At 44.3% G+C, this 23130-nt stretch overlaps 1 protein-coding gene across 4 annotated transcripts in view; it reads left to right on the top strand.

Moving 5' to 3' along the window:
• The first annotated feature begins 5694 nt into the window (after positions 1-5694).
• Positions 5695-23130, top strand: part of Srbd1 (S1 RNA binding domain 1) — a 165060-nt gene continuing 147624 nt past the window's right edge. For 2 of the 4 annotated variants that reach the window (XM_029471564.1, XM_021186295.1), the window contains exons 1-5: positions 5695-5747; positions 8432-8511; positions 11774-11954; positions 14452-14823; positions 20903-21069. In XM_029471564.1, the coding sequence (XP_029327424.1) occupies positions 8432-8511; positions 11774-11954; positions 14452-14823; positions 20903-21069 (800 nt within the window). In that variant the 5' untranslated portion in view covers positions 5695-5747. Of the gene's footprint in view, positions 5748-6966; positions 7675-7927; positions 8226-8431; positions 8512-11773; positions 11955-14451; positions 14824-20902; positions 21070-23130 lie in introns of those variants that run through there. The other 2 variants (XM_029471562.1, XM_029471563.1) reach the window with 2 other exon arrangements.

The following is a 23130-nucleotide window of genomic DNA, read 5'->3' as shown; positions in this document are numbered from 1 at the left end:
GGCATCCTATCCCAGCCTTTGCTCCCTCCCTTTAACTTTGACTGACTACATAGGCATCCTATCCCAGCCTTTGCTCCCTCCCTTTAACTTTGACTACCCTTGTGCTCTGCTGGAAATACTCCTCAACTAGAAAAGGATAAAATGTCTTCTGCAATAATATGGAACATGCTCAAAATATATCATTGACACAAGTATGGTTTGGAACCACAATATTGGAAGAAAAGAATATACAGCATATTTCATTAATTATAGTATGCACATATTTTCACCATTTATGTTTCTGATATCAGAAGTATTGTATAATATACAGCACCTCATAATTTATTTGGTAGGGCTTTAAAAGAGAAATTTCTTTTGTGGAAATATGGTCATGGTACATACTGCAGTCAGTGGAATTGTGGGCTTAATAGATATGTACTGCTGGAAACTATACATATCATTTTCTCTGGGAAGAATCTCAAGGACAAAGATAGATCGGAGACTACAAGTATGTATAAGAATATAGATAAGGAACTCCAGAGCCGACAGAATGTCTATTGCATGTTCTTTTATATCTTGCACTTCAAATTAAGCTAAACATACTAATAAATACAACATTTTAATAATAGACTCTAATTTATAAAGGACAATTGGACACAAGTCTTTGGACCCCACTGTTTTGCTAAGATTTGTTCAGGTTTCCACTCATTCTTAATGAAGGCCAGTCAACACAGGAAGGCTAGGACTGGGCCAACATGTATACTGTCCTTCATCCAAAGTCCAGTATGGCAGCTGGTCAGAGACTAACTCCAACTGACCTCATCCTCCCCCAAACACCACTGTGGTAGTTTGCATATACTCAGCTTAAGGGAAGTGGCACTATTAGGAGGTGTGGCCTTGTTGGATAAGATGGTCTTGGTGGAGGGAGTGAGTCGCTGTGTGGGCCGCTAGGAGGCTCCTATGCTCAGGCTCCACCCACTATGGAAGAGACCCTCCTCCTGGGTGCCTGCAGATGACAGTCTCCTACTGGCTACCTTAAATCAAGATGTAGAACTTTTGGCTCCTCCTGCACCATGTCTGCCTGGATGCTACCATGCTTCCCTCCATGATGATAATGGACTGAACCTCTGAAATTGTAAGCCAGGCCCAGTTTAGTGTTTTCCTTTGCCGTGGTCATCGTGTCTCTTCACAGCAGTGAAACCCTAAGATAACCAGTCTCCTGAGAATGCTAACCAGAGCCTTACTCAGTACAGCTGAGCTCGACAACTTTGTCCCACTGCCTTCTTTACCCTGAAGTTGTGCCACAAGGCAAGGAATAAGTAATCCATTGTTCTGGTTCGATTAGATTCCTGTTTCCAGAAGAACCCTTAAGCATCATCCAGGGAGAGGGTGTGAGGAAGAGCACAAACCCGGACTGGTGTCAACTTGCTAACAAGTCACGCTATCATGATTGCTCAAACGTGATGAGGTGACCACAGGCAGTGACCAGAAGACTCAGCCATGTCACTGAGACACCACTGCTGACCCGTGCCTGTTGATGGTATTTATACAAGCAAATAGCCATCTCCCAAAGCCACTTTGAAGGTTATGTGCACACATAGGTCGTATTAAAGTGGGAAAAAGTTAATCTCAGTAATCCTGAGAAGTAGAATTGATGTCGGGCCTCAAGCAGTAAAAACAGTGACTACAGGGGAGAGGAGGGATTCACAAGGCCATGGTTTTCCAATTCAATAGACATGGAATCCAAGTCAATGGTGGTTGGCTGTAAGTGAGGGTAGCATCCAGGGCAATTTGCATCAATTCCTGTTGGCTTTCGTGGTTCACTCTTGTTAGCTGGCCAGGGCAAACTAAATCGAACTTTAAGGCTCAAGAGTGACACGAACAACCTCTTTGGTTTATTCAGCTGCAGTATAGACAAAATTTCTAGACTTGGAACAGGCCTAATTTCACATAAAGTTACTCTTTAACTTGATTGATAACTTAGGACTGGGAATGTGATGTTGGTCACACATGCATGATGGGGTCTTAGGTTCAATCCTTAGCACTGAAAATGAAACAAGAGGTTGCTATCTTAACATGTAACAAGCCCCAGGTTCCTATAGCTAGCTTCAACATTAAAGAATATGAATTTGTTCCAATCTACAGAAAATGGAGCTTTCTGTAGGAGATGGTCTGGTGTTCTTTGTATTCAAATGCTAAATTCTGTACCCCAAGATCTGATTGCTCCGGGCCAAGCAAATCTTCATGCATGCCAGCTTTTGTTGTGTTAAATGTATTTAATAAAGATGCCTACAGCCTGGGATGGGCAGAAGAGAGGGGCCAGAGCAAAGGTTCCATGAAAGGAAGAGGAGAGGAGAAGAAAAAAGAAGTTGTCATGGGGTAGGCGATCGATGGTGAGTGCATGGCCACAGGGGCTGGCCTGTTGGAGCAGGAGTGGCCCACGCAGAAGCTGCCAAGTGATATCTCAGGATCACTGACAGGGAAGTAGGGAAAGTAGCACAGAGGGTTGAGATCTGCCCAGCTCTAATGCTTGAAGGTTTATTATAAATGCAAAGGTTTTTGTGTCTTTTATTTGGGAACTATATGTTCTAAGTAGTATGTTAACCACAGAGCAATATTAACCACAACAGTTTTCTTATTTAAATACTAGACTATAAACACTGCTCCTACCTTTGCTTGCTCTTTCATTTCAATCTGTACAGTATATCACTTGAAGCACTCTTCCATTATTACGATTTATAGTTGTCTTGTCTCTCCAGAGAAACAGAGCCGATATGATTGACACACAGAGAAGCTATGATATGACTGACACATAGGCAGGTAGATAGGCAGACAGGGCCTATCTATCATAGGCATTGGTTCACACAATTATGGAGGCTGTCCCACACTAGTTCATCTACAGTCTAGACAACTGGGGAAGCTGAAAGCGTGGCTTACTCTAAATACAAAGGCCCCAGCATTTAACCTGAGAAACTGGAGAACAAAATTTGGTTCTAAGCCCCAGAATTCCAAGGGTAGATTCTCTGGAGTCCAGCATCTGAGGGCAGGATAAAAGGGCTGTTCCAGCTGCAGAGCACAGAGTACTCCCTTCCCTTCACCTTTTTGTTCTGTTCAGGCTCTCAAACAACTGGACAACACTCAGCCACATCATATGGAAATCCCCCTTCATCTAATAAGTTTAAATGTCAGTGTCCTTGGGACAGGCACGGAGCGGTAAAGCCTCTCCATCTGGTGGGTGTCTGTTAACTCAGTCAGGTTGATAATCTAAAACCAATCATCATTCTAAGTGATTGACACTAAGGACAAAATTGTTTGCTTACATTTTTTAAAGTATAGTAGGCTTTAAAGGAGGCCCTGTCTTCTGCGTGTCAGGAGCTTCAGACATGACATGAACTGCAACCCAGAATTGGAGGGCACACCTGTGATCCAGACCTTGAGGCTGGAAGACACAAGTTTCTGACCTGGATCTTGGCATGGAGATCTTGAGGCATAGTGGCCATGAAAAGCTTAGGCCCAGGCAAGGTAGTACACGTCTTTAATCCCAGGAGACCGAGGCAAGGAGAGCTCTGAGTTCAAGGTCAGCCTGGGACAGAGCAGGTTCCATATCCAGGTGTGGTGGCACACACTGTCATCTGGGCTACACTTTCTGCTGGAGGTGTGGAAGGACATTGGAAGAAGGAAAACTCTTTGACGACTTGCTTACTTGCCAGCACAGCTGCTGGAATCTACTTCTACCGAAGATGAGCTCAAGCAACTAGTTGTGTGGTACTGAGCAACCACTAGATTCTTGGACTTCCCACCCAAAGCGGACCCATTGTGGTTTAGTTGGACTACAGACTGCAAGTCATCACAATAAATTTCCTTAATAAATAGAGGCATTCTATAAGTTCTGTCACTCTAGCGAACCCTGAACAACACAGATCTTTTTGTGTGTCTGTATGGGTGGACATATGTGTAGGTCAGCGGACAACTTTAAGAAGTTGGTTTTTCTCTTCCCACCATGTGGAGTCTAGCATTCAGACTTAGTGGCAAGCGCTTTGACTCACAGAGCTGTCTTGTCGGTCAATCCGTGGGTTCTGATCTGTGAAATCATGTGAGAGGGAATCTTATATAGACCAGGTTGGCCTCCAACTCACTATTTAGATAAGGATGTACCTCTATCCCCCAAGCTGGGATTATAGGTTCTGTTCTGCTTGATAGATGAAATTCTAATCTAGACTCACAAGTCTTGTTTCTCTAGTTTAAAACCTTATTCTTACATTGTTTCTGTGAGTTTCTCGGGGCTGATAAAAATGATAGCAAGGAAAGAGATAAGTAATTTTTAATTTCCTCTGGGAACTGATTTTGAGATGTAAATGGAAAGAATTTCTGGAGAATGATTTATAGATTTAAAAATTGGAATGATTGGGGGAAGGGGGGAAAGGTAGGATTCAGGTTATCACAGCGGGTTTAAGATTTGACCTTTTCCAAACTCAGAAAGCAGCATGGGAGTTTTCTGTGGTTTGGGGTATACAATTTGATCTTCTATTCACTATGAGCTGACTGTGCAACAGCTTAGGCATTTGATGTGACCAAAAGAGACAAAACAAAACAAAAGTTAAACAAAAACCTGTCTCCTTGTGGACAAGGGTTATTTAAGCCCAATTTAATCAAAAGGTAGAGGCTATTTTTGGGTCAGGAGACAACTTTGTGGAGTTGGCTCTCTTTACATGGGCTCCCGGGGTCCAACCTGGTTTATCATCTTACTTGACAAGTATGAGTGCTTTATCAGCTCTGAACAAGGAAAATCCGGCACTGCATGTAAAGGAAACTGTGCCTAGGCTCGTTTACCAGGATTGTGCTCACCGCACTTTTCGGGACTCTGAATATGAGATGGTTTCTGATTCTCCAGGAGAGCTGCATTTTCTCGAGTTAATGACCCAGTGACTATTATTTTCAGTGTTCTGGGTATCTTAACAGGTACTGTGAGTTGGAGATGGGACCCAGGGAAACCCGGTTTAAAGGCAAAGAGCAATTTGCATAAATCTTCTAGGAAGTATCTAAGCGGCCTCGGCTTCCAAATGGATCTGCTTGGCAGTCTATCAAACTGCCTGAGACTGGAGGAAGAGACTGATGACTCTAGCTAACATCTCTCATTAAGTAAGGTTCCCATGGGATGAATAAGGACTTAGCAAAGGCGGAAAAATTCAGACACTTTCATAGCGTGGTAGGGTGGAGGGAGAAGGAAAAATAAAAGGGACGAGCTAGGTTTTGTGGCCTAAAAATACAACGCAGCGGGGGCAACGTGGCGAACTCAGACTGAGCTGGGCTACAGAGTAAGTCTTTTTCAAAAAACAAAACAACAAAAACCAATCCAAAACACAAAATGAAAGGATGGGTGAAAAGCGTGTAAAGTAGTCCAAGAGAGGTCTGTCAGAAAAGTGGAAATATAGAGGCGGACACATATTTGCCAAATCTCTGCCCCTCCCCTAGGGTAACGACTTACACAAATTCCTTTTGGACCAGAGGAGCAGTCTCTCTCCTAGCCGCCCCTCCCCTCCCGCGGTCGCTCCGCCCCCTCCCGCGATCGCCCCGCCCGCGCCCCGCCCACACTCCTGGACCGGACCCTCTCAAGCTCCGCCTCGCCCTGACCCCTGTCCCGCCCCGCCCCGCCCCGGTAGTGTGGCTCCAGTAAAGTAAGGCGGGACTTCCGGCGTTTGAAAAACTTCCGGCGGGAACCGGAAGGTTCCTCAGCAGAACTCTCTTCTCCAGATTCGCCAAGCCCGAAGGTGAGCTTTGTGTCCGCCGTAGCGGCAATGCTTCCGGGCCGGCCGTTTTCGCATTTCGGCCGCGGTATTTATGAGTGCTCGTTTGGGAAAGAAGAATTTTTTTTTAAAATGAAGATTTTCTGTCTTTTAGCACCAGCGGTCTGTCACAGTCTACACTGTACATTCTCAGCACTGTCACCATAGCGCTTCCTCTGAACCGGCTGGTAGCGCGCATGGCAGGCGTGAGAAAGCCAGGGCGACTTTGGTTTTGTTTTGTTTTGTTTCACCCGGAAGAATCGGAGCTGAGGGAGGAATCGCTGTCAGTCGTGGCGCGCGGGATCACGCGCCTTCCTCAGAGGTGCCCTGGGCACAGAGGAGGCGCTCGAGCCATGGAGGGAAAGGATGATTGAGAACTCTGAGCAACTTTCCTCAGTCTTCCTTCCCACGTGGCAGCTTGTCGTTCTCCTGTGCGCAGGGAGGCGCAGGGCGAGCCTTGGTACCTGTGGCTCTCAGTTGTAGGACTTTGCCTCACACCCCTATTGTTGGAGCAAACCTTTCCATCCCATGGAGTCTCAAGATGCTCATTCATAAAAACACAGCAGGGCTCTCTCTCTCTCTCTCTCCTAGCGAAGGCTAGCTGCTGTCCTGCTAGATGGCTTGTTGTTCTTTGTTTTGTTGTATCTCTTGAGGGTCTGCCGACATTTGAAGCATCTTTTTAAAAATCCCCTCAGGGAAACATTTAGATGCCTCTAGAGTTGTCTCTTTTTTTTCTCCTAGAACAGTGGCTCTCAACTGTGGGTTGAACAATAATCCTTTCACTGGGGTGGAATATCAGAAACCCTACATATCAGATATTTACGACTCACAGCAGTAGCAAAATTACAGTTATGAAGCAGCAGCGAAAATAATTATGTGGTTGGGGTCATCCCAACGTGAGGAATTGTTTTAAAGAGACTCAGCATTAAGAAGGTTGAGAACTACTACCCTAGAAGTTTAAATGCTGTTTCCCCCTTTTAAATATTGGTGCGCACCAGTATCTTTGTGGGTTGGGTGCATCTTAACATGTGGGCTAGTTCACCTAGAAAAATCCTTTTGTGGCAGAGTATACCCAACCCCAGATCCCTCAACCTTGGTCCTAAAAATTTTAGCACTCACTTTTCTTGTCCACGTGTCCTTTCTTTTCATTCATTTTGTTCTGTTTGTCTGTCTGTCCTTTTTTTCCTTCCTTCCTAACTTAAAAAAAATGAAGGAGACTGAAGGATAAATTGACTTGGTCTCAGATGTTTGGGACTTACCTAATAACATGTTAATGTTTTCACTGTGAGTTTTGAGTCATGGCTAGGGACAGTTGCATGTTCTGCTCTTGTTCAATGCTCTGAAGACAACCCGCCTTTGCTTTCTGTAGAACTTTCAAAGTTTTGTTTTTTTTTGTAGTTTAAATCTTTCCTAGAACATGGGTTTGCTCTCAAGGAAGGCCTGTGTGTAAATCACTTCAGAGGAGCAGCTAGTTGTCTCTCTTCCGTTTACAGAGTGAAGGCAAGTTTTTCCCTGACCTGGTTTGAATTAGCACTGTGTCAACCACCAACTTCTTACTTATTGACTTATTTATCTATACATAGGATCTTACTACGTAGACCAACCTGGCTGGAACTCTTCGAGATCCTCCTGCCTCTGCCTCCCTAATGCTAGGGTTAAAGAAAGGTGTGCCACATTTCCTATTCAGCCCTTTTTTTTTTTACATTTTAATTTTACAATGGCAAACTGTTCATATGAAACCATATTTTCCTCTTCCCATAACCTGTCCTGTCCTGTCTGCTGCTAAGAGACTGTTCTCCTGCTGGCCTTTGTTTCCTTCTACACACAATCTCCCTCAGTTTTGCACTCACAGGACAGAGATACTGGGACATCAGGCTCCTCTTTGTGACAACTGCTTAAGTATTTCTGTGAGGTATTACCTCCTTTTTTAAGTGTGTTAGAGCCAAGGTTTACAATATTCCTCTAGTCCAGAGACTTGTTCTGAACATGCTAGTCTAATGCATTCTTTATTGTTTTGACATTCTTTAGGTAATAAATGTTATCAGTTTCGATAAACTTACTATCTTGTTGTATTATGTGATTCCTCTTGTCATTTGTCTTATGCCGAGCCTTTGACTATGGTAAATATTTTTAGTGGCATAGTGGCTAATCATTGATATTGCAAGAGGATGTTTGCTTTGTTTTAGGAGTATAGATTATTCCTAAGTCATTGCTGGCTAAGTTGATTGGCATTTGATTGACTCCTAACTTTGTGAAGACACTTTAATGTTATGAAAAGATATGGAAGAGAAAACATTTCTTATATTTGAGAAATAGTACAATAAATATCTTTGTAATCTGTTGACTGGCAGGATCACTATAAAATAATACTTGCAGAATACTCCAACCTTTAATTCTAAAGCAGACTTACTGACTGCCCTGGAGGGGCTTGTCTTTTTCAAGAGATGGTCTCGGCGTCATAAGGTATTTGAACATTGGAAGGGTTCTCTTCTGATCAGCAGGTTATATCCTGTGGGGAGCCAGTGTTTGGGCTTGCGAATGAGCCATATATTTTTCTCCCCTCTATGGCATTTCTGACAGCAGAGCTTTGGAGTGTTAGTTTTGAATGGACGAAATGATAAACCTACTCATGTCATGCGGACTCTGATTTGTGTTCCGTTTTTTCCCAGATGCCCTCATTGCGCAAAAGAACGAAAATACAGGCCGAGAATGCAGAACCCAAAGATGAATGCTCTTTCCTCTCTGAGTTGTAAGTATATTAGTGTCATATGTTGTTGGGGGAATGGTGACTATTTTAAGAGTAATGTGGTCTGTCCCGTAGACACTTAAGTCATTTGGGTGGAAGGCTTGTGTGTCCTTGTCCTTGCTCTATGTAACAACTCTCTGTTATACTTGTGCCATGATCCAAGAGAGAGAAAGCAGCTAACAGGTTATGTAATGTTGACCCTGCACAGGTGAAAGAGGGCAGCTGTTGTTTACACTGCTTTAGAGCAGAGCTCTCTCCTTTTTATGCTATTTTTCATGTGCGTTGGTGTTTTGTCTGAATGTCTGTGTAAGTGTGTTGGATCCTGAGGAACTTGAGTTGCAGATGGTTGTGAGCTGTCATGTGGGTGCTGGGAATTGAACCCAGGTCCTCCGGAAGAGCAGCCAGTGTTTTAACTGCTGAGCCATCTCTACAGCCCCTAGACTGTAGCTCTTAACCCATTTAGCATTGCTACTGTGTATAGGGTCACCTTTTGTTTTGGGGGCTGCCTGATGCTTTATAGGACATTTAGTGGCATCTGTGGCCTCTCCTAAATGTGGCAACAGTTCTTGATATGACAACCAAAAATGTCTTTAGATAATGCCAAATGTCTCAGAGGCTCAAAATCATCCTCAGTTGAAAATCTTTGCTATAGAGTACCATATAACATATGCCTCTGACATTTATTGAGAAAACAAGTGATTAATGTTAGGCCATAATAGTAATATAAGATAAAATGAAAGCAGGTCAGGGGTTAGGGAGCATACTGTATGGCCGTGGGAGGGGGCGTTTTGGAAAGAACAGTCACGGTGCTCTTTGGAGGATACACCGAGAGACCCACCTGAGGTTGACTAGTTGCTGTAGTTTGGATAGTTGTCGGAAAGATTGTTACTAGGGTAGTTATTGGGAGGTGGTGGGATGTTACAGAGTTAGGGGCTAGTCTAAAGCTCTTAGGTCACTCCAGGCAAGCTCTTCCAAGAGAATTGTAGCGCCTTGGCCTGTCTTCTCTTTGTTCCTGCCTCAAGATGTGAATGTGTTTCAGTACAGATGCCTGCCTTTGCCACCTACTGTCTTCATCAGAGGCTCAAGCCAATGGGGCTACCTGCTTTTGAAACTGAACCTCTAAGATAAATAAACCATTTATTAAGTTAAATTATGTCCGTTTGTGTCAGTGTAGTGACACAAAGCTCACAAATAAGAACTTAGATTAGGTTACAAATAAGAAAGCAGCAAACACACAGACCCTGAGGCAGCAGTGAATTGTGTCTGGGGAGTAGCAAGAACAGCATGGCCAGATTGGAGCCATCATGTCAGAGAGTGACAGGAAATAAGACTGTGATTGGTGGGATTTTAGGCTCTATGAGGAAGCGCTAGGACTTCATTAGAAGTGAGTTGGGAAGCTACTGGAGTGCTGTGGACAGCGACCTGATCTGACCTGATCTGGCTTATATTTGTAAAGCATCTTTATGGGTTCTTGGTGTGTAACAGACTCAAGTGTGAGGGTGAAGCAGGGAGGTTGGTGTAGGGGTGAGAAAGGTGAGAACTAGTCCAGTTTGGATAGACTCTTGAAGGTAGAATGGAAAGGACGTGGTGGTTATGGGCTTTCTGTAGACCAGAGGAATAGACAGGAGCATTAGAACCAAGAGGTCTGTCTTGTTGTTGGCAAGTTGTTGGTGATTGCTAGACATCTAGCTGAACACAGATCTCCAAGGGGAAAGAACACCTGCAGATGTAACATTGAGCCTTAGAGGGTAAGGCGTAAACTAGAGAGTCCTGAGGACTAAGACTCTGGAGCTGTCAACATATCGAGGTTGGGGAGAGCGGAGAGGGTCAAAAGGACTGAAGAGAGGCCTAAGGAAGGTGAGCTTTGTAGGACCATTGCCAGGCACTCCTGTGCTCTTCTGGGATGCGGGGATGAGTGTTGATAGCTGCCTTGAGCCCCTTCCTGTGTGACAAGTGATTTTGAGTGCTTGGGTTTTCTTCATAATAATGAAAACAAGACAAGACAAAACAAAACAAAACCTTGTGTTTTTAGCCACATTCCCATGTAAAATGTTAGTTAGCTGTTTTCTTGATGGGTGATTAGATGGTTGGGTAGGAAGATGCCTTGTTCAATTGACAAAGGAGGAGACCCTAAGTTTCTCTGTCTTCCCCTTGCCTTTTCCTTTTTCCTCCTCCCCTTCTTTCTTCCTTATTCCTCTTTTTCTTTCCCTCTTCTCCCCTTTCCTTTATTCTCTTTCCTCCCCTTCCTCCTCTGTGCATGTGCTTGTGTGTGCGTGTGTGCATATGTGTGTGTGCGCGTGTGCGCATGCTTGTCCGTATGCAGAGTAGGGGTAAACATAGGCAGAACTTGTAATCCTCCTGCCCTTAGACTCCCAAGCACTCCATGGGATATCCGGTAGAACCCGGGTTTTAGGTTATGGTTCCCTTTGGATCCACTGTTTTAGTGATTTTTGATTGATTTCGTTTTGCTAGTCTCAGGCTGCTTACCAGCTCTGAGAAGAACTTTTTGATGATGTCAGTGGTTTGCCCCGCCATCATTATGTTTTCCTGGGACATAGTTCAGCTGAGAAGTCACCCAGTCTGGTTGTGGCCTGTCAGCAGGCCTGAGAGCTCAGAAAGCTTCACCGACTCAGCTCAGGTTCTTCTCCCACGCACTGACCTCCTTGGGGGCGGGGGGGGTGGGGAAACAGAGGCCCAGATGCGCTTGCTTCCTCTGCTCTTTTGGGAGTTTGATTCTTGGTCAGAAAGGCAGTGTAGGTTTTCAGTCTATTCTGGTGCATAGGTCTATGTGAAAGGAAAAGGAGGTCAATAAAATAGTTGAGGGTCTTGGTGCTGGCTTGGTTTTTATGCAGTGTGGGGTGTTTAAAAAACTCTTTCTCAGTCCTTTCATTGGTTTGAATAACTTAGTACATTTGAAATGGATTTGGTCGGCATTCAGGAACGTGAGTGCTTTTTACTGTTAAGATCGAAAGGCTCACAGTGGGGTGACATGACCCAGTAAGTTACTTAAGGTAATGATGGATTTTCTGTGTCCTGACAGTAGGTGTTATGCTCGTCAGGTCAGAGAAGGAGAGCAGACCTGTGAAGAGTGTGTGTTGTAGGAAGAAGGCACTTCTCTGGGTCCCCCATCACCTGTTCACTTCTTAGCACTAATTGTTTATGTTCTGTGGTCATATCACTCCTTTTATATTGCATATTTCCAGCTATCATTTATGAAGCATGCTTTTGTTTTCTCCTGGAAGTTCTTCTGTTGATCCGCTTCTAGGTCATCTGGCTCTGAAGAAGAGAACAAGGACGACAGCATTTGGGAACCTCAGAAGAAAGTTCCCAGAAATCGTAGACAGCCTGCTTCCAAGAGATCCAAACGGAAGCAGGGGCCCAGGGCGAAGAAGAGCTCCCAACAGGTGGATGACGAATCAAAAGATGTGGCTGTTAAGGAGGAGTTGGTAGGTGGTGTTGCTCTCTAGATGTGGGGAAGACCCAGTGCTTTTCACATGGGAGGGACTGTTTCTTTCTCCTTACAGGGAGCGGGACAGAACATGTAAATGACACAAACTTCAGGGCACTGGTATCCCTGGTCACAGTCTCAGGAATACTTAACTACTGCAGCAACTGTTCTCTTCTCTGAGGAGGTGGGCTAGGTGTGGAAGTGGTAGTTTGGATGGTGGTGTCAGCAAATATCTGTGTGTATTGTTATCCAAGCAGCACACTCAGTATTTCCCCCTGAAGATCTCACGGGATGGGTACGGCCACTGGGAGTGCTGTAGTTGCCATCCTGATTTTACAGATAGGAAAGCTGAGGCAGGGAGTGTTAAGTGACTCTCCTGGAACACAGATAGTGAGTGATGGGGCTGGGCTTCTGAGTCAGCACTTCAAAAGCCAGTATACCTCTCAGGGGTACTTTTATATCAACCATGCTTGCCAGAGCGATGTGTATCCACAGAGTGCTGGTTTAATAAGCAATCCTTAGAAACAAGCATCACTTGAAGCTTTTAGGGGCAGCACTTTTCTTCTCAGAGGCTGAAGTAGGAAATTAAATAGTTAGAAACTTGCTTGATGAGTATGGGCCGAGAATAGAAATTAGACAGATCAATGTGGGCTTATTGATTGCCTCCTGTGGTCTTGGCTATGGTCATCACAGTGACACTTGCAGGTTGTAATGGTGTGGAGTTAAGATAGTCTGCAGCAGTCATCTCCCAGCAGGCTCTCTGGTTACTGGGGCTGAAACATTCAGAGTCTATTTGTTGATTTTTTTTTTTTTCCTTTGTCTTATTATAGGTAGAAGAAGGCTGATCATACTTGGTCTTTTGTGCATTCCTTTTCTTTCTCTTAGACAGCTTCCTTTAAGATGGACACATTCTTTAGTTATGCCAGTTCATTTGATTAGATTGTGAATTGTAGACCTTGCCATTGTATCTTCCTGTCTCTGCTTGGATCCATTATGTTTTGAGCAGGTGTACTGCTCAGAGGGTGTTACTGTGTGTTTCATGTACACATGTGGTAGCTGGCGTTGGGCTAGGAAGGGTCCTTAATGTGGCTCTCAGTGCTCATCCTCAGTCATTCTTGAGAAATCCCTGATAGAAGTTTAATTTTGACTGAAACATTATTGGGAGCTGTGTTTGTGCCGCCTGTGTCACTTGAGGGATGGACAAGCCAGCCTGTGACTGCAAACTTCTCAAGGGCAGCTCTTTGCATTATTGCCACTATCTTGAGTGCTAAGATGACCATCAGGTAAAGTGACATTGACAAGGAGCAGAGATTGCTTCCTGGGTACCTGTGTAGGCTCCTGAGCAGCTTCCTCTCAAAGAAAAGGATGTCATGGTGCCATACATCTGTTATCCTAGCACTTGGGAAGCTGAGGCAGGAGAATTGCTCTGAGTTCAAAGTTAGTCTGGGCTCCACAGTGAGTTCTAGGAAGCCAGGGCTATAGCATGAGACCCTATCTCAAAAAGCGGAACAAAAGAAAGCCTCATGCATTTGGCTGCTGTTGCTCTGTGTCCAGTCCTCTGCCTCCTGTCTGAGCAGGTAGGAGTGTAGTCTTCTGAATTTCACAAGCATGTAGATGCGTTTCTTCTCCCTCTGATTGGTTGGTTTGGTTTTTATTATATTTGTTTGTCAATTTCTGAATTTATTTATATTTTTAAGTCAGGTCTCATGTGGCACAGGCTGGCTGTGTAACTGAGGGTAAGCTTGACTTTCCAGCCCACTCGCCTCCACCTTCCAGGTTCTGGGCTTACAGGCGTGAGTTACCATGCCTGGTCTTCATGAGGCGCTGGGATCAGACCAGGGTTTTGCATCTGCTCGGGCAAGCACACTCTCCAACTTGTGCTGCATCTCCAGCCGTGGCTGCAGCTTACTTTTGGTTTTCTGGCACATGTAGACGCATCATTTACTTTGTTTTGTGAAATTAAACTTTATTTATAAGTCGTCCACATGCAGTTGTAAGAAACACCAGGAGGGGCTCTAGGTACTCTTTATCTGGTTTCCTCCAGTGGTAAGATTGGAGTGTCTCATGTAAGTATAACGACCAGGATATTACCATTGGTAAAATCCTCTGTTCACTTAGAGTGCTCTGGCTTTCCATGTGTTATGTGTGTGTGTGTGTGTTTGTATTTAGCACTGTGCAGTTTTATTACCTGTGTGGGTTTGTGTAACTATCAAAAGGACCTCTTACATTGCCCTGGCATATCTACATCATCATGTTCCTTCACCCACGCATCTCCGACCCCCGTGAGCTCCTCTGTGCCTTGGATGGTTATGTAAATGTGCTCCTATAGTGTGTAACTTTGGGATGGGGCTGTCTCAACTTAACATGGTTCCTTTGAGATTCATTTAAGTTGTTGCATGCGTTGATAATTTGTTCTTTTTCACTTCAGAGCAGCATACCAGGGCAATTGGTTTCTAATTTTGAAATTCTCATGCTTTCTCTTTGTGACTTTATAGAACAGCCCGGTGGCTATTGTTGATGCCGATTTGGAAGAGAAAAGCCACAAGTTGCATACGACAAAGACTCTTAAAACTGCAGCAAAAAAGCAAAAAAAACCAGTTCCAAGGGCCAAAAAAAGGTTGAAAGTTGATGAGGAAACCAGCCAAGCCAGCCCCTTGGAGGGTGGAGGCAGTAATGTGGAGACCCCCTCAACAAGCGCCTGTGGAAACGTGTGCAAGAAGGAGGAGAGCGAGGACAGCTTCACGTTTGGGCAGTCCCCGGTAAAGAGGATCAGGACTGAGTCATGTCCTCAGGGGAGGCCGGCCAGGGTTCCCGACGGTGCCAGCGACATTAAAGAGGAGGTAGAAATGAACTGGGACATAGTACAGGTGAGTACAGCCTCGTGTCACCTGTGTGCTTTGAGTCCTGGACTGGCGAGTTCACCGTGCTCACCACGGGGCGTGCTGGCAGTTTGGAACTTTCCGTTTGTCAGTGATTTCTGGAATCAAGCTTTGACATCTGTTTCTTTTCTTGGCTATACTATTTGTAGTCTGGCTTATCATCATCAGCTCTTTTCTGCTAGTGTGAGCTGTCCCATCAGTTAAGAAAGGTGGTTGTTTCTGTACATCACAGTGTAGATATTTCACACCAACAGATGGGGCCCTTAAAGGCTCACTGCTACATTTTAATTTTGAGTGCAGATTGTATTCTCCATACATGATTAGGTCATTGGCTACTCGTGCATCAAGTATATTAGGAATAAGACCCAGGAATGTTTCGAAGACAAATTCTTTAAGAATTATAACTTGATCTCTCCCAGCTTTCCATTCCTGTCCCTCTGCCTAACCACCTTTGTAGCTGCATGGGGTGTGGCAGAGGAGACTAGCAGGCTGGAGACTAGCAGGCTGGCTATGAGCAGCGAGCCTTAACTTCGTGTGCTCCAACACATTCTGGGCCAGTTCAGGCTACACCCCCGTGACCTTCTGACCTACCTGTCCTCTCCTTTGCTATAAATTGCTGTTATAGAGCCCAGGACTTCTGGGGGTTCTAAGACTGGGACTCTGTGACATCTTTGCTGTTCAGAGGGCCTTGTTTTAGGCCATGCTGCTTTTTCTGTTACCTAGAGTTTGTCACTAGTAGTTTTGAGTTGTTATGTTTCTTCTCTTTGGCACACTAAAGAATGCTGTCTTATAGCTCTCTCTTTTTGTTTTTTATTTTATTTTATTTTATTTTTTTTAAGCAGAGAGTCATTGAGAAACAGTTTAAATTGTAGTGAGAGTTCTAGAATTTTGGTTTCTTTAAAAAACATAGAGCTATTATAAGAATGAGTTTTGTATTAATCCCAGGTGTGCACTGTCTGCAGCAGCTGACTGTGATTTGCCTCATGCTCTAGCCAAGGCATGATTTTTGCTAGCTGTAGATAGTTTCTGCAATCATGTGACATTTGGAATTCTGGGAACTTTTCAGAGAGTATATAAATGATAGAGCCCTGATAAGTGAAGTTGGGGTCGGTTGGTCGTTTAGGGAGGTTGGTCGTGGTTTGTTAGTAGCTATGCTCAAAGAAGAAACAAAAGGAAAGAAAATAGATTCAGGGATCTCTTTCTCTCCCTCTCCTCCCTCTTGCCCTTCTTTCTCTCTCATCACTAGTGATAGGAGGTGAGAAAAAGGATGATAAAAAGAACCCACAAGGTTCAAAGACCAGTCACAGTAAACAGCTATCTAAGTCTTCCTTTGCTTTCAGATCCAGGAGCGCTGTTTTCACAGATCAGGCAGGTCACAGGCTGCCCACATGGAAGTCACTCTTCAGATTCTCTTTAACCTTCACCCTTGGCTCAGAGCTGCAGGGTGGTGGGCATGTGTCAGCTCCCTCGCCTTGCCCTTTATTAGTGCCGCTACACTAAGGTGGCTCCACCTCTGGCTGCTGGCAGTAATCAGGAGGAATAGAGGAGTTTCAAAGTTTGAAACCCTCTGAGCTTCCAGACATAATCCGTTTTTCATAGTGCAGGGCTGCCTTCTCCAGGCACTTTGCTTTATGCTCTGTCCCCTACTCTTTGTCATGGACAAAAAGAGGAATATAGCCCAACCCTAGAATTTTTCTCCAGATTACAAGGGATACAAGGGGAAAAAACCCTTTCTTTTTAAAAATAATGTTACATTTGTTTAGTAGAGTGTTTGTGTGTGTGTATGTGTGTGTGTGTGTGTGTGTGTATGAGAGCAGGGGGAGGGGAGTTCTGTGAGAGTCCTGTAAGTCAGCTACCTAAAACAGTGTCCTTCAGGGTTGAGCTTTTGATGAGATCATGTGTCTTTAAGGTAGTATGGCAAGAGACAGCTGTGAAGAATGTAAAGCTATGAATCTTGGTGAAGACTGGGCTCACAGTTGTTTGTTTACAGGTCTGTAAATGATGAAAGGTAACAATCTTTGCCGTTCATTTATGAACTAGGCTCCAGAGCACACGCGTTAGTGTTTATCTTTATTATTACGGCACATTTGAAGAAGTAACTGGGAAATCTAAAAAGTTAGTTATAGTCAGCAGAGCAGACAGAAGCAGTCTTGTTTTCATAATAGGAGCTAAAGAGAACCCATCTAAAACTTACACATTTCTGACGGCCAGTTCAGTATAGGATCCCATAGGCTGGCTCTTTCCCATGGCCCTGCTAACCCCTGCCTTGGCCTTCTGGTCTTCTGTTGAGGTTAGCTTTTCAGGAACCTCATCATCCTGTGTGAAGAGGGCAGACTGCACACTGCACAGCCTATGCTTGTTTAGTGTTTAGACTTTACCTATGAACATAGTTTGTGTGTAATTCCTGGCCAGCAGCTGAGGATGCTCTCTTCAGCGGAAGCAATGTATCCATTTTCATCTGTCTCCCAAACTGTGAATGTATGGTTGCTATGGGAAGTTTGTCCTGGTTAAAGCCCCTGATGTCCCACGTAAGTATGTTAGTAAAAACTGAAAAGCAAGCAGCACAGTCAGTTGGGATTAAACCGTGCTGAAGTTGTGATTGCTGTGATACGGTTTCTTTATTTTAAGGATGAGCCTGGGCAGGTGCAGTGGCTTTGTGGGTCTAAGTAACCTTTCCTAAATTAGGGAGAAAAGCAAGCAGAGCCTTTTTGTTAGCTCTTCCCCTTTGTTTCGAGAGACAGTAAGAGACGATGTAGGTGAAACAGCTATGTCCAGGAAGGCAGAAGTCGGAACGAAGTGGAAAGGGAGCCAGTGTCTGAGCTGGCAGCCTCACTGCCGCTCTGCACTAAGTGTAGATGTAGCCTGTTTGCTCTGGGAGACATGAACTAAATTAAAATGTTGCTTTTTATTTATTTTTTAGTTATTATAACCTAGTTGGTAGAGTTGTTAGAGGCTTTAAGCCATCAGCAAACTTTGATGTATTACAGACATATGTGCAGTTGCCCAGGATGTCCAGAAGTGTGACCAAACAACTTCTGGGCTGTGAAGAACAGCAGCCTCCCCTTCATACCTCTTTCCTCTTTTCTGATTTCTGCCAGTGTATATTGTCCCCACTTACGTCTTTACATAAGCGTTTTATGTGACATAGTGACATAATCAATTCTTTGGGTCAGGTGGTAGACAGAGTCAGCAACTTTTCAGAAAGGAGCTGTTTAGGTGGCTGCTTGGGGATGATTCTGACTGAACAGAAAATTCTCTTCTATTCATTAGCGAGTCATTGAACTGGAGGTTAGCTCTTTTAAAAGTGCAGGTGTTGCTGGGTGATTAAAGTGGCAGTGGATTTGCTGATGCCCAGATGTTTTCTTTCTCACTGAGCAGAGGGGAGTTTTCCCTGTAAGAGATCACTGGGACACTGGGGACAAGAAGGCATCTTTCTGGATGTTTCTAGCAGCTAGAGGGCAGTGTGCAGACACTCTGTCCTGCATGTGCTCAGGAGAGAGGAGACAGTTTAAGTACTGTCTTAGTTAGGGTTTTACTGCTGTGAACAGACACCATGACCAAGGCAAGTCCTATAAAAAACAACATTTAATTGGGGCTGGCTTACAGGTTCAGAGGTTCAGTCCATTATCATCAAAGAGGGAGTGTGACAGTATCCAGGCAGGCATGGCACAGGAGAAGCTGAGAGTTCTATGTCTTCATCCAAAGGCTGCTAGTGGAAGACTGACTTCCAGGCAACCAGGGCGAGGATCTTATGCCCACACCCACAGTGACACACCCATTCCAACCAGGTTACACCTATTCCAACAAGGCCACACCTCCAGATGGTGCCACTCCCTGGTCCAAGGATATATAAACCATCACAAGTACTTTGTACTTTTGCCTGATAAATCTTTTGCTTTGCTTAGAAATTGCATTTTTGAAGAGGTAATACAGCTAGTGGGACTTGGGACAGTGTACTTCTTGAGCTCAAGTTTTCGTGTGTAGAAAATGATAATATTAGCTTCTATCTCAAATAATTTAAATGAGTCAATGCTAAATCATAAATCACAAAGCAGTAGCTCTTTACAAAGTAAAAGTCAACATTAAAATTGTTATGGTATTTCTCCCTAGGGCCCCTCCCTCCCTCTCTGTGCGTTCTTTCTTACTTTCCCTTAGTAAATACATATCTGCTTTACTTAAGTCAACGAATAAGTAAGTAAAGGGGACACTGTAAAGTAAAGACTGAGTCTCCCGCTCTGCCTTTCCGTGTTCTCTAGGGTTGCTCGCTGCTGTTCTGCTGGGTTTGCCTCGTTTCTCTAAGGCAGGATAGCCAGGCCTCGCTTAGAGTTTCTGGGTCAGTGTATGGTAGGTGGGGCCTGATAGAGTGCATTCTCATCAGGGCTGTAGCTGCTGCTTATGCTGCTGCTCTGAAGATCGTAGACTGAACTGCTGGTGTAACCCACAGAGCCCATGCACTCTCAAGGCGCAGCGTGTACGGGTTGACGCAGCAGCAGAACTGGAGCAGTGGGAGATCAGATTTTGACTGACTTCTTTCCCAGTTAGCTTTCTGGAGAGAGAGTTGGTATTTACTTTATTGATTATCTGTGCTGCCGAGACTTAGACCCAGGGCCTTGTGTGTACTCAGCAGACACTTTACCACTGAGCTGCTCCTCATCCCTGGGACTTGGAAAACATGTGAAGACTGGCATGCAGCTCAGGGCTGAAGGATGTGGGGAGCTTCAGAGAGTATGTGAAAAAGCCCAGATTAGCAAGGAAAGATGTGTAGACTGGGGCAATATGCCTAGGGATTTGGGGTTTGTTTGTTTGTTTGTTTGTTTGTTTGTTTGTTTTTCAAGACAGGGTTTCTCTGTGTAGCCCTGGCTGTCCTGAAACTCACTCTATAGACCAGGCTGGCCTCAAACTCAGAAATCCACCTGCTTCTGCCTCCCAAGTGCTGGGATTAAAGGTGTGTGCCACCACGCCTGGCTTGCCTAGGGTTTTGGAAAAAGACATAGAAAGAAAGGAAAAGTTATGCTTTCAGAACTCAAAAAATGCTTAGCAGGAAGGTCTGCAAGTTAGTCCATCAGGGTCGGGGCTTTCAAGAGGGCGTAAGTATGTTGTCTTCTTAAGGAGATCATTATTCCTCCATCTCTGCCCATGTTTTCAGGCATCCCAACTTTCCTAGGGATTTGGGGGGCAGATTCCTGCCAGATGATTGACAGGGCTAGTTGAGTTAGCTTCCCTCAGAAGAAGAACAGTAACAAAAGTATGGTCTAATCTTTGGAGCAGATGAGAATATCATATTTCCCAGGGCCAGAGGTATTCTGTTCTTTTAGCCAGGAGGGAAAGTTGTATGCAAGGTAAATGGAAGGTGGCTCTAATACCAGCCCTCAATTGCTTCCAATGCTGCTAACTCTTATTTATGACTAACAGAGTTTGGATTCCAGGTGCCATGGCATATTAGTGAAGGTTTTGACCAATTAAATTACATGATCTTGTATACATTTTGAAAGGAATATTCATAGTGCTCCTTATGGAAATAGGAATAGATGAGATTGGAGCATCTGCAAGGAGGGTAGCTAAAGGCCTCAGTGGTGTAGGCTAGAACGAGGCTTGCTGTGGGGATGGGAGAACGGAAGAGAGTAAAGACATATTTTGTAATTGGAGTTGATCAGACTTGAGAATTGGAGGTAGATGGCTTTTTTAGTTTGAGTTACTATTTGAATAGGTAGTACATGAGGAGATTGGAGGATGAGTTTGACAGGAACCTCATTTTACAAATGCAGGGTTGAGATAACCATTCGTTGTCTGGGAGACTGTCCTAAATAATTGTCTATGGGTCTGGTGGTAATGTGGAGAAGAGCCAAGCCTGGAGAGAGTTTAGCCATTTACTGCATCTGTTGTTTTGAAACAATTCTATCTGATATTTTGGCCCGATTTTCTTAATCAGTTGATGATGATAATTTTCGATAGGATATTATTTCATAGCCCAGGCTGGCTTCAGACTCATGGTAGTCCTCCTGTTTCAGCCTTCAAAGTGTTGGGATTATAGGCATCAGTATTTTGAATCATGTATCTTTCTTTGCAGGTTTTATCTGAGAGAACTAATATTGAACCTTGGGTTTGTGCCAACATCATACGCCTCTTTAATGATGACAACACAATCCCCTTCATTGTACGCTATCGTAAAGAGCTCATTAATAACCTTGATGCTGATTTCTTAAGAGAAGTTCGTCAAACCCTAGATGAGCTACGGTAAGAAACCTGAGCAGGGATGGATGTCATGTAGGAAACAAGCTGTGGTCTCTTGACGTGAAACAAGGACACGAATGAGTGGCTGTTTGCATAGTTTTGGTGCTTTGTGTCTTTTCATTGTTGTCATCTGAGTGCCGTCCTCTTCTGCCAGAGAGAGTCAGGTCTGTCTGCTATATTAGGGCATGGCCTCCCTCTGCTACATGCTTAACTTGATCATGTATCTATTGGTCTTGACCATCTTTTTTTTTTTTCATTGGAATGGTTAGATATAATGGCAGGATCAGGACTGCCAACATTTTAGTAAGCTAAAAATGCTGGTCTAAGTCTTCAACAGCTTGCATAAGCTTGTATAACATTGTCCTCTTACTGCTCAACAGTCCCCAGATGGAGGGTTCTTGCCAGTATAGATGGTCTTCAACATACAGTGGAGTGACTTAGTTTTGCAGCTTCATGATAGTCAAGTCCGCAAGCATTTAAACTCTACTTTGAATATTTTGAGGATTTGTTTTGTTTTGATTTTGGGGTTTTTGTTTGTTTGTTTGTTTGTTTGTTTTTTGTTTTTTTTTTTGAGACAGGGTTTCTCTGTGTAGCCCTGGCTGTCCTGGAACTCACTCTAAAGACCAGGCTGACCTCGAACTCAGAAATCTGCCTGCCTCTGTCTCCCAGGCGCTGGGATTAAAGGCGTGTGCCACCACTGCCCTGTGAATATTTTGAGTTTTGTTTTTTGAATATTTAGAGTTTTTATTTTATTATGTGTTTTTTTTTTTCATGGGCAAGCAGGATGCTATATGACTCTTACACTGCTCCTGGTCAGCCATGTGATCATGAAGGAAATGATGCCATACTGTACTCTCGGTGATTTTAGCTTGGTCTCTTCTCCTATTGCTGTGATAAATGATCCAACAAAAGCGACTGAAGGGAGAAAGAACTTACTTTGCTTTCAATTCCAGGTTATTGCCCATCATTGTAGGGAAATCAAAGCAGCAGAGACCTGAAGTCGAGAGCCTTGGATTAACGTATACATGCTTCTCCTTAATACATGTATGAATGTATACATAATCCTCCTTCATGTTACCTGTATCAGTGCCATTGCTGGGCAGATTTTGTAAATAAGAACAGGTGATGAGATAAGATGGCACGTATGACACAGACAGCAGGATTGCACACCCATAATGAAAAATAACTGTTGAAAGCTAGAACTGCTGTGCCCGCCTGCCCCTCCTCTTGCCCAGCTGTGCACTGACTCATCTGCATTGATTCCTAGAGTCATGTCTGAACCCTAGATCTTTGTCAGTAGAGAATAGTCTTCAGAAGCAGTCCCATGTGCTGAGTGTGCTTACCTGAGCAGCCTTGCTGCAGCGTCAGTGAGTGCAGTAGAGGTCAGGTGCTTCCTGGTGGCCAGTCTTGGATGTTAGTGCTCAGGATGGAAGGTCAAAGGTGAGCTGGGGTGCCTTGTCAGAAGCTCTCACCACTTAGTTTGAAAGGGTTACTTCTGGCCAAGCAGGTGATAATTTGGGCATTAAAATATGTCACAGTGGTGGATTGTAACCACTAAATAAAAATAAGAAACCAAAGTCTATGGTGAAAGGAGTAAATCAGCGCATACGTCGGAAGCTTATTGAGGAATGAGCGTCTCAAAGGCTCCCCCCACAAAACACGCTAGTTACAAGGGAGGAAGTGCTGATGTCAGAAACCAGTGTCACTTCCTCAAGTGGTGATGTTCTCTCAGTAACAGGCTGCCCTGGAACCCTTTGCCTCTCTGTCAGTGAGCTGCAGTAAGAAGAGCAGTGTCACTAGCTTGGATCCCCATCAGCAGGCCCCAGGGTTTAACTGTAAGGAAACATTTCCTGGGAGGCCAGACTTGAAGACATGACAAAGTAACTGGTAGGAAGCATTTCAGAGTACTGAGACTTTGAAAGTCTAGGAACACCTGGAACATTGCTTCAGCCAGAGAGACTGCATCTGACAGCTACCCACCTTCTGGAGAGAATCCACAGAGGTTGTTGCCAGCACTGTTGCTCAGGTCTGTGAGGGAGAAGACAGTGATGGATCAGTGTTAAC

Source organism: Mus caroli, chromosome 17, assembly GCF_900094665.2.
Source record: "Mus caroli chromosome 17, CAROLI_EIJ_v1.1, whole genome shotgun sequence".
Classification (NCBI taxonomy): Eukaryota; Metazoa; Chordata; class Mammalia; order Rodentia; family Muridae; genus Mus; species Mus caroli.
Note: the sequence above shows the minus strand (reverse complement) of the source record. Positions and strands in the feature narration are given on the sequence as shown.